Source organism: Poecilia formosa, unplaced genomic scaffold (genome assembly GCF_000485575.1).
Source record: "Poecilia formosa unplaced genomic scaffold, Poecilia_formosa-5.1.2 Scaffold121, whole genome shotgun sequence".
NCBI lineage: Eukaryota > Metazoa > Chordata > Actinopteri > Cyprinodontiformes > Poeciliidae > Poecilia > Poecilia formosa.
In genome coordinates, this window is record NW_006800060.1 from 1,569,717 (window position 1) to 1,583,727 (window position 14,011).

General features: G+C 41.0%; 1 protein-coding gene across 5 annotated transcripts in view; it reads right to left on the reverse strand.

Moving 5' to 3' along the window:
* Window positions 1-1,688: 1,688 nt before the first annotated feature.
* Window positions 1,689-14,011, reverse strand: part of slc41a1 (solute carrier family 41 member 1) — a 44,264-nt gene continuing 31,941 nt past the window's right edge. For all 5 annotated transcript variants that reach the window (XM_016675784.1, XM_016675785.1, XM_016675783.1 and 2 more), the window contains 6 exons: window positions 9,383-9,529; window positions 7,419-7,566; window positions 7,248-7,327; window positions 7,000-7,134; window positions 3,993-4,141; window positions 1,689-2,401 (listed from right to left, as the gene is read on the reverse strand). In XM_016675784.1, coding sequence (XP_016531270.1) covers window positions 2,216-2,401; window positions 3,993-4,141; window positions 7,000-7,134; window positions 7,248-7,327; window positions 7,419-7,566; window positions 9,383-9,529 — 845 coding nt within the window. In that variant the 3' untranslated portion in view covers window positions 1,689-2,215. The remainder of the gene's footprint in view (window positions 2,402-3,992; window positions 4,142-6,999; window positions 7,135-7,247; window positions 7,328-7,418; window positions 7,567-9,382; window positions 9,530-14,011) is intronic.

Sequence of the window (14,011 nt, forward strand, 5' to 3'; positions counted from 1 at the left end):
TATCCGATTACTCGATTAATCGTAAGAATAAACGTTAGAATACTCGATTACTAAAATTCCTCGAGGAAAATTTACCTGCCTCGAAGCTTCGTTAATTTATGTTTTATTAGTTAGCACACCGTGTCCCGGCCGGAACACGGTGCGCTAACTAATAAAACATAAATTAACGAAGCTTCGAGGCAGGTAAATTTTCCTCGAGGAATTTTAGTAATCGAGGTACTCGAATCATTCGAGGAATCGTTTCAGCCCCATCTTTGTGGTTTTGAAACGGTTACTTTCTAAAAACTTAGATCTCCTTTGATACTGGTGACCAGCCCATGCCTGACCAAATTACTTAAGAGTAAAAAAGAAATTGACTAAAAAAAAAAAAGACTAATTAGTATGCCGCCAACATTGACCTATGTTTCCATACAGAATATAAACTCTTTAATCTGCTGTCAGACTGATAAACCACTGTGTCAGCATGTCCAGCAATTTAAGAAAGGCATGATTAAACACCCAGATCTACGGAAACGTCTTAACTGCCAGAGCAGGGAAATAAACTCAGAAGCAGTATCTCATTACAATGAGAAAGTTTCTCGCTTTGATGAGAAAATTTCTTGTTTTAGCAATATGTAAGCTACAATAAGGCAAGATGCAAAACATAGTGAGTTTTGCATCTTGCCATAACAATAACTTTTTCCCATTTATGAAGGAGATATTGCCTCTGAATTTATTTCCAAGCTCTGGCAGCTAAATGCTTCCATCAAACTACCTTTGAACCTTGGAGCCCATCACCAAAATGAACTCTGAAGATTAACTTATATGCATAGCATTGTATTGAGTTTTCTTTGTTTTATAGGATTTCCCTGGCCAAAAAACAAACAAGGAACCTAGTCTCATAGAAAAGCTTCTTCCTTGACCTTAAGCATTCCACACTAAGCTCTGAGGTGCTCCGACAAAAACATATCCATGTTTGATATCAGAAAGGCTGGATTTTTCTCTGAATACAGGCACCAAACATGTGCTGTTCCAATATTTAACCTGCTACTACCTGAACCGGTTAATCATTAAAAAATATAAGCTATTTGTGTGTTTTCTGTCAAGCAGGTGCTAAATTAAGTAGATATTACTATTCTAAATATATTTAGTATGCAAACGAGCCTAAACTAGATATAATTGGCAATAAATGCTAAATCTGAATGCTAAATGGCAGCCAAGTGCTGTCAATGTGATCCTTGGTGTGGGTGAAATATGCATCAACAGGCACATGAAGGCAAATTTTACAACAATGAATCTAAAAGGGGTTAAAGATAAACCAGCGGTAGACGCTAAGGATGTTGCACGTGCACGTTCGATACTATTAGGAAAAAGGTGAGAAGATTTCTCACTGCACTGAATGAGCAAAACCTTGACGGACTGTCTTCCAGTCTGTTAAGTTTTGACATAATTTATGAGGGACAGTAAACACTGGGAGCGCATCTTACCAAGACCTGGAATCTGTGCTAAAAAACAATTTAGGTCCAGTCCCCTGAAATAAAACCAGAGCCTCGTCCACTACTATAATGAAGCATATCAACAGAGAAGAAGAAATGCATTTAACCAAAAACATAAGACATGACTTTAGAGTTAAATCAACAGCACTTGGTGATTAAGCGTTCGTTCTAGGTTTGTTTGGATGTGTGGGGTTTTTGTGCTCATTTTTTAAATTTTTTTGCTACTTTTTTTTCTTTAAACAAAAGGGCTTACATCCCCATTGAAAATAATGAGGACTTGCCGTGCACATAAAACAGATATCAAATCATACCAAATGCATCGTTTGTTAACAATAAGAACATTAATAAAAGTGGTAGGATTCAGGTGTTAAGTACGATTAAGTAGCGGAGCCTGTGAGGCTGGATCTATCATTGGTCAGAGTTTTTTGTTTGTTTTTGTTTTTTTGCATGGTGGGGGTTGAGATGAAGAGGTCTGTGTTCCGTGGTGACAGCAGGATTTACATGCTGCTGCTGTCCCGACAGTAAAACAGCGTCCTGATATCCTGAGGGTGAGATTCTGCCAAGAACACATCATCCAGAGCCCTGCGGGAGATCAGCCCTTTTATTGTAGATGTCCGCTGTCAGACTCAGGCATACGGGTGATGTTCATCAAGTTTGTTTTGTGTTTTTGCATGCAAGCTTACAGTATGTGAAAGTTCTAGGGTTCTCTTTCGTTTTTTGTGCGTTACGTTTGCATGTATTCAGTTGCCTAAATTGGAGTCTCTGTCCCCGATGAACCAACGCATGTGGAAGCAGAGGGCGAGGAAGCCTGTTCCCAGGAGGTCGCCCAGAGCGGTCAGGTACGGGATGGAGAAGTTGTCGGGGTCCATGCCTCGGCCCCACATCCAGTGAACCATCCAGTCAGCCAGGTACAGGAGGATTGCAACCTGCAGAAGAGACAATTTAAGCGGATTGTGCCTAGGTTCAACAATATGGCACGATCTGCCAAGATGCTAAAGCATTTTTGTGTCACAATTACAAAACCTGCATTATTGGAAATCGACCACAAAATATTATTTTTCTACTTTCAGTTTTTGTAGCCAGTGAATTCAACCATCAATGAAACACCAGTTTAAAAATGCTACAATCTACATCCTCCTGCTGGACAAAATCTTTGAAAGCAACAGTAACACCGCAGGACAGACGTGGCCATACTGTTTATGCTCTGGGTAGACGACGTGCGCTCGCTCCATCCAGCAGAAACAGCAACTTGCTCAATAAGCAACATTCAGCTCTTACATTTTGAACTGGGATATTGGTGAAGTAGAAGGAAATGGTGAAATTATAAGAGGAAATGAAGATGAGGAGGACAAAACAGAGGAAGAACAAAGACTCGGACAAAAGCTGGTGTTTGTGGATGTGCTGCTTGGAAATGTGAATCCAACAGTATGCTTCACAGAGCTCCATTTTCTAACTCAAGCTGCTTACAGTTAGCATCATGATTACAATATTTGGTAACACTTTATTTGAAGGACTGACATGACACTGTCATAAACATGACATAACGTCTGTCATGAACATAAAGGAGTCTTTATGAATGTTTATGACAGTTGTCATGAAGTGTCATTCGGTAAATAATGACACTTTTAATGCAAAGTTGCTTTAAAAGTTGCATTAAAAGTCAATTAAAAGTGCCAACTTTGCATGATTTTGTAAATTATGATAATGTAATGCAAAGTTGCCATTTTTAATGGACTTTCAATGCAACTTTTAGAGCAACTTTGCATTAAAAGTGTCATTATTTACCGAGTGTCACTTCATGACAACTGTCATAAACATTCATAAAGACTTCTTTATGTTCATGACAGACGTTATGTCATGTTTATGACGGTGCCATGTCAGTCTTATGCACACCCCTTCAAATAAAGTGTTACCCAATATTTTCTCAGATATATTAAAATTGTGACTTACAAAATACATAAAGATGCTTCATTGTCACTGAAAACATCCATTTATTATTCTCCAATCTGTTTTGTGTTAGCTTCTGCTAATAGGGCTGCCTCCTGCTAAAGTTTTGTTAGCTCCTGGTAATGATGTTAGCTCCTGCTAACCGGGTTAGCAGGAGCTACATAGTGAACAGTAGATTACAACCAACCACGTCTGATGGTGATCTTCGTAAGTGAAAAAAAAAAAAAAAAAAAACAAAGTTACACAATTTTTTAAGTTTTTACGCATCACTAACCACAATGTCCAGGTTAACTGGAAAATTCCAACATATTTAGGCCAACTAGTTCAGCTAATCATGGATCTCTTTAAGGTCTGAAAGATAACAGCAAAGAACATATACAGTTTGACTTCAATAAAGCATAGAATTTTCCATTGCAAATCCAGATAGCTCACTGGACATTAAAAAGACTGTTTTTGTTCAGTCTTCATTTTGATGCAGCTTTCATAAACACACTATTTTTGTTTATGAAGGACAGAAGGCAGTTATCTTTTTCACAGTGGGATACAGTCATGAGGGCAGTGTGTGTGTACCTGCAGAAGAGCAGCTACCAGGTAGAAGGAGATGAAGATGGGGGTCAGGGTGGTGTGACCCCCTCTCAGGGAGTTAATGGTGTAGAGGAAGATGATGTGACCCGGGGCAACCAGGAAGAACAGAACACGGGCAGAGCGAGAGTTCACAGCTGGTGAAGAGAAGGGATAACATGACTGAAGATGGCTTCATGGTCTTTCTGCATTCAGTGAAATATAAACACATTTTGTGCTGTTACAACCACAACATTCAAATTGAAACATTCTAACATAAACCAACACAGAGGTCAAACCATCATTAACGACGTTGTGGATAAAAAAAGATATTGTGTGTCAAATTATCCTATGTAGTCTGTGGGGGTGCCACATATTCGTCCTAAACCTCAATGTTATTGGTCAGTTCACTTTTGTTTAGTTGGCAGCTTGGCGCTCTTTCTGTTAGCTATAGAACTATGCAGTGAAGCTAGCTAAAACGAGTAAGCGGAGTTTAAACCCTCCGGCAATTCTAAGGGGTTTTGAGTGTCAGACACGTCACCTGAACCTGGGAATCTCCATCCTCCTCCTCCCGTGGATCACAGCTGTAGGCTTTGCTTTCCAGTCTTTATTATTTAGTATAATTTGTTTAAAAATCGAGCGATTAGATCTGCTGTTTTTGTGAACCATGTGCATATAGCCAGTATTTGTGGTGTCTTAGGTTTGTGCTGTATTTGTGCAACAGTGATGCACATAACGCGTTGGGGATGTGGTTGAGCTCTTGTGGGTCAGGTGTAGTAGTGGGTTGGCCCCAAGAGCGAGGGGCCCGTGCCCTGGAAAGTGATGTGGCCCCAGAGGTGTCCAGTAAGCATACGTAACGTGTGTTACTGACACGGACGTATATTTAAAGTCTGTGTTACAAAGCACTTACAAAATGTATTTGTTAATGTTACCATACTGATTAAAAGTTAAAAAATCCTCATGTGTAATATCTTTCTGTATAAATATCTCACATTACAACATGGAACACCTACAGCTTCAAAATCCGGTGCGGGATGTATAAGTACAAAATAGATTTTCTTTCTCTCTGTAGTCTGGAATTTACGGTAAATTGGAACCATAAAGTAGAAATTTGAAAGGAAAAAACCCCCACTGATTCTGGAAAGAAAAGAACTAAAACTGAAAAAGAAAAAAACATGAAGCTGAAAAAAGTCTTTTTCCCCAGTTTCAAAACAATTTTTTAGTTTCTTTCATTTTCAATTTTTTTAAACAAATTGTTGGCCTCAATTTAGCTCCATAGTAATTCAATGAATTAATGGTTTAGATTATTTGACCTCCTATAAATAAACTACTCTGTTCCTTCTACAGCCTCCAAAAACCTCTCCCTTGTTAAATTGTGAATTAACTGTGATTATTAGGTTTAGACAGAGTTTGGTAGTAACTAGTTACATTTACTCAAATTAATTTACTTCAGTAAAGTTTTTGGGAAATTTTAATCAGTTTCACACCCAGGCCTGTTTACCAGTTGACCTGTACACGGCTAGACAAAACTAACTTACAAGTAGCTTTTCAGCAAGATATAGCACCTTGTTTCGAGTAAATAATTCCTTAATAGTGCTGAACAAAATTATACTGGCAGATTATTTAACTTATAACAAGACACTTTGCCCACTTTATACTGTAAGTGAGATAATTTGCTAGTGGAATTATAACTTTTCCATCAAAATTAATGAGATTTCTGACTGAAAACAAGCTCTAACAAATCACTGTAAGCTAGTTTAAGATATTTGCCCTAGAAACTAGACCAAAAATACGTGGTAACATTTTTTGTTTTTGCAACGTGGAACGACAAAATCTGTTAAATGGAGCATGTCAGACAACATAAAATTTCTGACACAGTGACACATCATACCCTGATTTAAAGAAAGAATAGATAAGAAACAAAGTCACAGTGCCATTTCCAAGACACAAGGTTAGGGTTAGGGAACCACAGTGAACGTTGTTATCCAGGAACAGAAAAACACATAAAGCACTGATGAACTGTACCTTGACAACTCATCACAAAAGATCACCACAGCCCTTACTTGACTCAGTTAAGGTGTAAATAAATAACAATTAAGGTAAAGTCCCAAGGGTAAACCCTCTGGGACACAAAGTCCCATTTCAAATGTTACACAAAATAGCCTGAGGAGCCCCAAATGTTTTGGTAAAATATTATCTGAAATGATGAGACAGGGGTCGTGTATCCCATGATGCCTAACAAACAAACAAACAAACAAACAAACAAACAAACAAACAAACAAACAAACAAACAAACAAACAAACAAACAAACTGATGTAATACTTCAGAAAAAGACAGTATGGGCAGCCAATCAAGCTGGTGGTCATGAGATGGTCAAGGGTTTCTTGAACTCTGATCTCTAGCAGCAAATCATGGCATCATGGTCTGACCTTCCACTTGTGATCTTCAGCCTTTAATCCAATGAGAATCAGGCAGGTACACACCTACCTCTGACTGGCTAGAGAAAAATAAATTGAGGTTTTGGAGTGGCCTAGTACAAGTCTGGACCTGGATCTAAATGAAATGCATTACCTTAATCAGGATGTTCATGCTTGAAAATGCCTGGTACCCCAGGTACCCCAGATGGCAGTAATGGCACAACTAGTCATTAGGTTTAGACAGAGTTTGGTAATAACTAGTTACATTTACTCAAATTCATTTACTTCAGTACCTTTTTGGAGAAAAAAAATAACTTTTAGTGAGTATTTTTACTGTGCTGTGCTTTTTACTTTTACTTGATTTATTTTATTTATTTATTTTATTACTCTGCCCACCTTTGGGTTTAGAGGGCCAGGTTGGTTTGGAAAGGCTTTACCCAGAAGAAATTTGATGGAGGATAAATACTTTTTCATGCTTAATAAAACAAAGGTTAATACGGGATATGATGGACCTGCTGCATAGTGCATGCATCCTGATTGATCATCAGGGATCCCTCTATGGTGAAAGGTGTGTACAGAAAATCGCCTGGTTACTTACTGGAGCCGAAAAAGGAAGAGCAGGGTGTGGGACACTTCCTGGGCGCCAGGTTGGGGTCCCCCAGGGGCAGTCCGTTCATGTGGAGATAGGTGGAGATCCGACTGGCCTGAACTGCCACCAGGTTGCCTCCTACACCTGTTCCACGTCAACACACATACACACACGCACACACACAGAGGAGTGAGCTGTTTTCACACAGTAGTGAGGGTTTTAATGGATGTCTTCTTTGATTGCCTCCATTGCCTTACCGTTGATGACTGGAGTGAAAACAGCCATTCCAGAGAAGTTTGGGTCGCTTACGGTCTTGTCAAGGATCAGACCTCCAACACTGAAAGAAAATGGAAAAGAAAGATGAGATTTTATGAACCTGTTGTTGTATCACCCGGTTTAGATCAATGGAATCAGACGGTAGTGCCTACCTGCTGATGGCCATGGCGATGATGACCGGCTCCCAGCCTGAATAGAGGACTTCCCTGGTAGCTGGGATCTTCCTGGCTATCAGGACCCACAAAGGACACATGGCCACAAACACCGCACACACCAGCGGGTTGGCATAGTCGTTGTACTCTGAATGGGAGGAGACGCATTTATCTTTAATACCAGGCAGCTGATAAAAGGACAACACAACCTGTTTTTGTTTGTTTTTTTTACTATTTCTTTGTTTAATTTCCTAACTAAATATTTAGTATCAAGCTAAACATTTAGTATCAAGCTGAAACTGTGACATTTGTATATAAGTGAATGAAAGCATGAAAAATGAACCTCCATTGTCTTTTTCTTATGGCAGGCTAAATAAGCCAAATCAGTTGCTGCCAATTGTTATCTTTACAAGTGGAACTCCATGAAAAACATCTCTTTCTCACAATTCTGCACAAATGTATGTAAGTCAACTAAAATCTGAAAAATACATTGAAATTTGTGATATAAACACAAGTGAAAATAGTTTTGCATCTTCTCTGATGCAGTATTATTCGTCTGACACCGCAGGAGACTCCAAAGCCTAAAAAAGAAAAACCCTCCAAGAAACACAACATCCGAGTAGGCGAGAGTGCGTCCAAGTCCCAGACACCAGCTGTGTTTGTGTATCTGAGCAAAAAATATCCCAAATATGCTCAGCATAGCAGCCCAGTGCAGCGTTTAAAGGGAGTGAGCTTGCTTTTTGGGACAGTCTCTGACAGATGCAAGAGTTATGGGATTACAGTATGCTCTGCAGGTCTGTCTGTTAGCCTGTTTGTGCGTCTGCGGTGTGGAAACCGTAGCTCTGCAGCTGGGTGTGTCGCCTGCCAAGTCACCGCCGCAGTGCTGACGGCGGAGCCACATAGATTCTCACCCAAAAACACAGCAAGATTAGGCGTGGGAGGGCTTTCAATCTTATTTACCCCACACAGGCAGGAGCAGAGCCACATTTTACACAAGCTGCACACACTGCTTGTACCCTTTCGCTTCCTCACTGATGAGAACGCTGAAAGCCGTTTGGAAAGCTGTGCTTTAATGAGGATTTCTGTCTTTAAATGCAACCTGGCAGTTGGCTCTATCAGTGGCGGAAGGGATTCATCTAAGCCGGAAATTGCAACAAACTAAATGACTATTAGAAAGAATAAATCCCTGTTGTTTCATAATGTGTGCCGCTTTAAAATCCACAAAATACAAACTGTTGCATTAATAAAGCCACAGTTTCATCACTGTGGATTGACAATGCCAAGTAAGAAAGAAACACAGATTTGTTCGTGGGTGTAAATTGCTGCTGCTCACATGGTCGACATGTTCTGCCACTCTACAGACTAAACAAAGACTGAAAAATTTAGCTGAAATAACCGGAAATACTCAGTCAAACAAATTCTTAACCACTCAACAAACATGTTGGTGGTAGTATCATGCAGGTATTTTTGCATGTAGGTTTGGCTATTGCACCTGGAAACTAGTTATTATGTCTGAAATCTGGCTAGTGATGAACTCAGACCTGAACATTCAGAGACACATAAAGACAGTTACAAAGTCAGCCTTCTATCGCCTAAAAAGCATTGCCAGGATTAGAGGACTAATGTCCCATTGAAATATATAGAGAAATTGAACTCAATGGGTGAAAATCCAGATGGAGTACCAAATGGAGATGAGAAATGAGTGGAATTGAGCAGAAAGGCAATGGTTAGGCTACGATAGAGCAAACTTAGACACACAATTCATATTATTGAAATTCTTTAAAGCTGTAAAATATTTACAGCCTGGGACAGGAATGTCTTTAATCATTAAAAAGTCAAAATTAATGAAAATCTCTCATCAGTGATGAGCGCTCTGACAGAGTTTCTGTTACACAGTGTTGACATGAACCAGGCAAACTTTAACTGTGACATTATTTTCTGATGAGGTGTGTAGCGGGTGTTACCTAGCTTCTTGTAGAGCCCTGTTGAGATGCCTGCCAGCAGGGACAAGGTAATCAGGTCTCCGAGGCTAGCAGCGATGGGTGTGGCCACGTTGTCTGGATTGATGCCGACTTTTCTCGACGCGACAATCACGCCGATCATGATGAGACCTGTGGAGTTTAGAGTTCGATCAAGTCAGAACCAGGAATACATCACTTCTTAGCTCCCCAACCAACCAAAGGTTTGTGTCAAACAGACAATACAACTAATGTGAACAGCCAATATACTCCAATAGCTAATTAACATGCTATCATTATGATCCTTGGTGGCAACGGTTGCTATGAAGTGCTAGCAATAACTGTCTTAGAGTTTTTTTTTCCATCACTGTAGTAATTGATTGTCTGCTGCCTGCTTACATCTTTCATGGAGTGTTTCCTATTTCTCATTCTGGACATTTGTAAGTTTCACTGTTATTTGTGTTTCTAATAATCTTTTTAGATTATGAGATAGGCTGTCAGCAATGTAAGTTGTAAATAGAATTAAGGGGCTGAAAATAAAATGTAATGATATTAGAATTATGGCAGCAAACCAGCACAACGCACAGAACTTTGCACAGTTTTTCAACCACACTAAACGACTGAGTTCAAATGCTGTTGGATGCAGTTAATGTTAGCTAAAAGATTACTAGCTAATAACAATACAGCACCTCGAACTTGTTAACAAGTAGCCTGTAGGCTACTGATGATGTTGCCTATATTCAAAATTGGGTGGATTTGGTTACATTACCTTGAGTAACTTTTTTGAAAAAAAAAAAAAAGTACTTATTAGAGTAGCTTCACAGCACTCTACCTTTTTCTTTTACTTGAGTAATATTATTGCTTCGACTCTTTTTTTTTTGCTATGATTCATTTTGCCCCCACCAAAATAAGCCGATGCACTGAATATGGGACTGCAAATTGGTCAAACCCTTCTGGGTTAAACCGGTGGATTTGCTGAGTAACTGGTTGGATGTAGCGGTCCCATTGACACTTGCCCTATTATACCTGTTAGGAGATAGAACCCAAATAACAAATAAAAATGGGTAGGGCAGTAAAGTGGAGGGGGCAATGGTTCCCTGGCCCCCCCTGTTCTGGCGAAGCTGCGCAGATCACTTCCAGTTAAGACTTGTGGGAATAATGTATTTAGTGCCCACAGATTCAATTTTTTTTCATAGCGCATGATCACTGCGTGCTATTATTACCCCCAGCAACAGTTGCCATGCTGCTGACAATGATGTCATCAGCATGACTTTAAATGATGTCTGTGTCATGAGGCCCTGCAAAGGATGACTTTGTGATGTCATAGAGTCCACGACATGACCAACTGATCAGTTAATTCTCCGGTCAGTTAACACAGAATTCATTTGGAGATTTTAGCTCAGTTCAATAAAGATGAGTAACGAAAGCTCACAGCTCACTTTTTTTTTTGGAAAAACATGAGAAAAAGGTTCTCCAACAAAGTCCATCCTGGTCAAACAACCCCGGATTACAGGAAAAAAAAAACTTTCTCAGCAAACTTCTTTGGAAAGTGATTGAAAAATCTGCGGACGGACCAACTTTGCATCTTGTCAGAGAAACATTTTTGGAAGAACACCATGAGGGGTTTTGATCTTACTTTTGAGAGAAACAGGAGAATTAAATGTGGACGTTCTCTCAGAATGTCAGAAGAGCTGAGTGAACAGATTTTCCAAAGCCTCGCCAGAGATGCTTTCCACTTTGCTTCTGGACTGCATTTAATTGGACTTCATGATTACCCAGAAGGACATAAAGTTATTGTGGAAAAATCCAAACATCACCTGGAGAATCCTGTTCCTCCAAAGAAAATGTTTACATCTACAAAACAAAAGATCAGAAAGAATTTTTTTCCTAGTGAGGACTTGTACTCAGATAAAAACTGCCTGAGTGAGGATTATACTCAGGCAGGCATGGACCCAGAACGATTTCTGAGGGACGCGAAAGAGATGGGTTTCAAACGTGGAACCGAAGAGGAAAGAAGAAATATGGTAGAAAAAATTCTTTGGCAATTGATTTATAAGTCCAATCATAGACCTACATATACAGTGATCCCTCGTTTTTCGTGGGGGTTGCATTCCGAAAATAACCCGCGATAAATGAAATCCACGAAGTAGGTACCTTTAGTTTTTACAATTATTATACAGCATAATTAAATAATCTACATTGAAACCAAAGAACAAAACCTGTTTTCAGGTCAGTGGATGTGTGTGTTCATCAATCGGACCTTAACGTGATCTGGAGTCATGTATCCTCCAACCTGCCCCGCGAGATTCACAGCTGTATCTACGGCAGAGCAATGGATCTCGTCAAGCCAGCCTCCGGTCGGGTTTTGCGCTGCCTCTGGCCACAGTTTTTCCAGCAGGCATTCAAAGTTTTCAGCTTTCATCTCCTGAATGGCCAAGCTGTATTACTTATATTTAAATACCGTAACGTTATTGGCACACAGGTAGAGAAGGAGCTCGGAGACCGTTTAGCCAATCAGGACACAGAACACAATGCACTGTGAAAAAAACTGCACAAAAAAAGTCCGAGAAGCAGCAAGACCGCAAAAGGTGAACCGCGTTATAGCAAGGGCTCACTGTACCGCTTACAAAATGAACCACACCGTACCTGTCCAGAAAAAGCTTGCTCCTAAACTCTGGGAAGAAGTAAAGGACCTAGATTTTGTCTTTTTTGACAAGATGGAAAGAAAAGTCTGCGGAGATATCTTTCAACTTCTCTCAGGCAATGATGATTTAGTTAGAGAATTGCTGTTTAAGATGATAAAAAGTGACAACCCAATAGTTATTTACAAGGTTATACAGTGTTTCAAAAGAACCCTGACACGACCTAGGAAAACTAATCTTCCACAAGATTATCTCAGAAAGGCATAGAAGTACATTCAACATGCTTTCTGTTGTGGAGACAATTCAGACGATGCTCAGACTCAAGAACCCTCTAAGAGTGAACAAACGTTGAGTTTTGTCCAGTCTTAGTTTGGCCTCTGAGTTTGGGCCACTCAGAGGAGGCAGGTCCAGACTCGGATGCTGGTCCAGACTCAGACGCCGGTCCATACTCAGAGGTTGGTCCCGACTCGGAGGTCGGTCCAGACTCAGAGGTCAGTCCGGACTCAGAGGACGGTCCAGACTCAGAGGTCGGTCCGGACTCAGAGGACGGTCCGGACTCAGAGGTCAGTCCGGACTCAGAGGTCAGTCCGGACTCAGAGGTCAGTCCGGACTCAGAGGTCAGTCCGGACTCAGAGTCCGGACCTGCCTCTGAATCCGGACCGGCCTCTGAATCCGGACCGGCCTCAGAGTCGGGACCGGCCTCAGAGTCGGGACCGGCCTCAGAGTCAGGACCGGCCTCAGAGTCAGGACCGGCCTCAGAGTCAGGACCGGCCTCAGAGTCAGGACCGGCCTCTGAGTATGGACTAAAAAACATTGAAAGCAATAGACTTTGATGACCAGGACATAAACAAATACTATCCATATTTGAACGAAGGTTATCTAGTTTTGGAAGACATTGAATCAATAGACTTTGAAGACCCAGACAAGAATGAAGAGCCTGAGAAAAAGCCTGCTGTTGAGGAGAAGCCTGCTGTTGAGATAAAGCCTGATGTCAACAAAAACAGGATGTGTCATGTTGAAGGGACGTTCTCCAGCAGAGAGCATGGACCATGAGCCTTATGTTGTAATACAAAAATATTCCCAATGCAGACAAACCTTGGTGCTGAAAGCATGACAAAAATGCCAAGATTTGGTCTTTTTGAATTTGCTGGAACTGGAGGACCTGCCTCAGAGTCAGGACCTGCCTCCGAGTCAGGACTGTCCTCTGAGTCAGGACTGTCCTCTGAGTCAGGACTGTCCTCTGAGTCAGGACTGTCCTCTGAGTCAGGACTTGCCTCCGAGTGAGGACTGTGCTCTGAGTCAGGACCGTGCTCCGAGTCAGGACCTGCCTGCGAGTTAAGACCTGCCTCCAAGTCAGGACCATCCTCCGAGAGAGGACCTGCCTCCGAGTGAGGACTCTCCTCCGAGTCAGAAATTGCCTCCGGGTCAGGACCTTCCTCCAAGTCAGGACCTGCCTCAGAGTCAGGACCGTGCTCCAAGTCAGGACCTGCCTCAGATTCAGGACCGTGCTCTGAGTCAGGACCGTGCTCCGAGTCAGGACCTGCCTCCGAGTTAAGACCTGCCTCCAAGTGAGGACCATCCTCCAAGTCAGGACCGTCCACCGAGTGAGGACCGTGTTCCGAGTCAGGACATGTCTCCGGATCAGGAGGCAGGTCTAAAGAGATTACTTTAAAAATATCACATTCAGTCCATTTGGATATTAAGTTTTCAGGCTTGATATTTATTATTATTAGGTATTGCACCCCTGCTCTAGCAAACCATGAACAGTTCAGAAATAATATGAAATGGGAAAAAACCTATTAACTGATTATGTCGTGTTTTAGATTGTGGAGATTATATTTTTACTCTCGCAGAGACATTCAGGCCAACATGTCCATTTTGGCTATGTGTACCAGAAACTTCACCAGCTGAGCATATATTGATGGATTTCTCCAGATCAGTCTCACTTCATCCTGAGAATGTTTCTAATATCATGTAATCTGAAAGAATATGC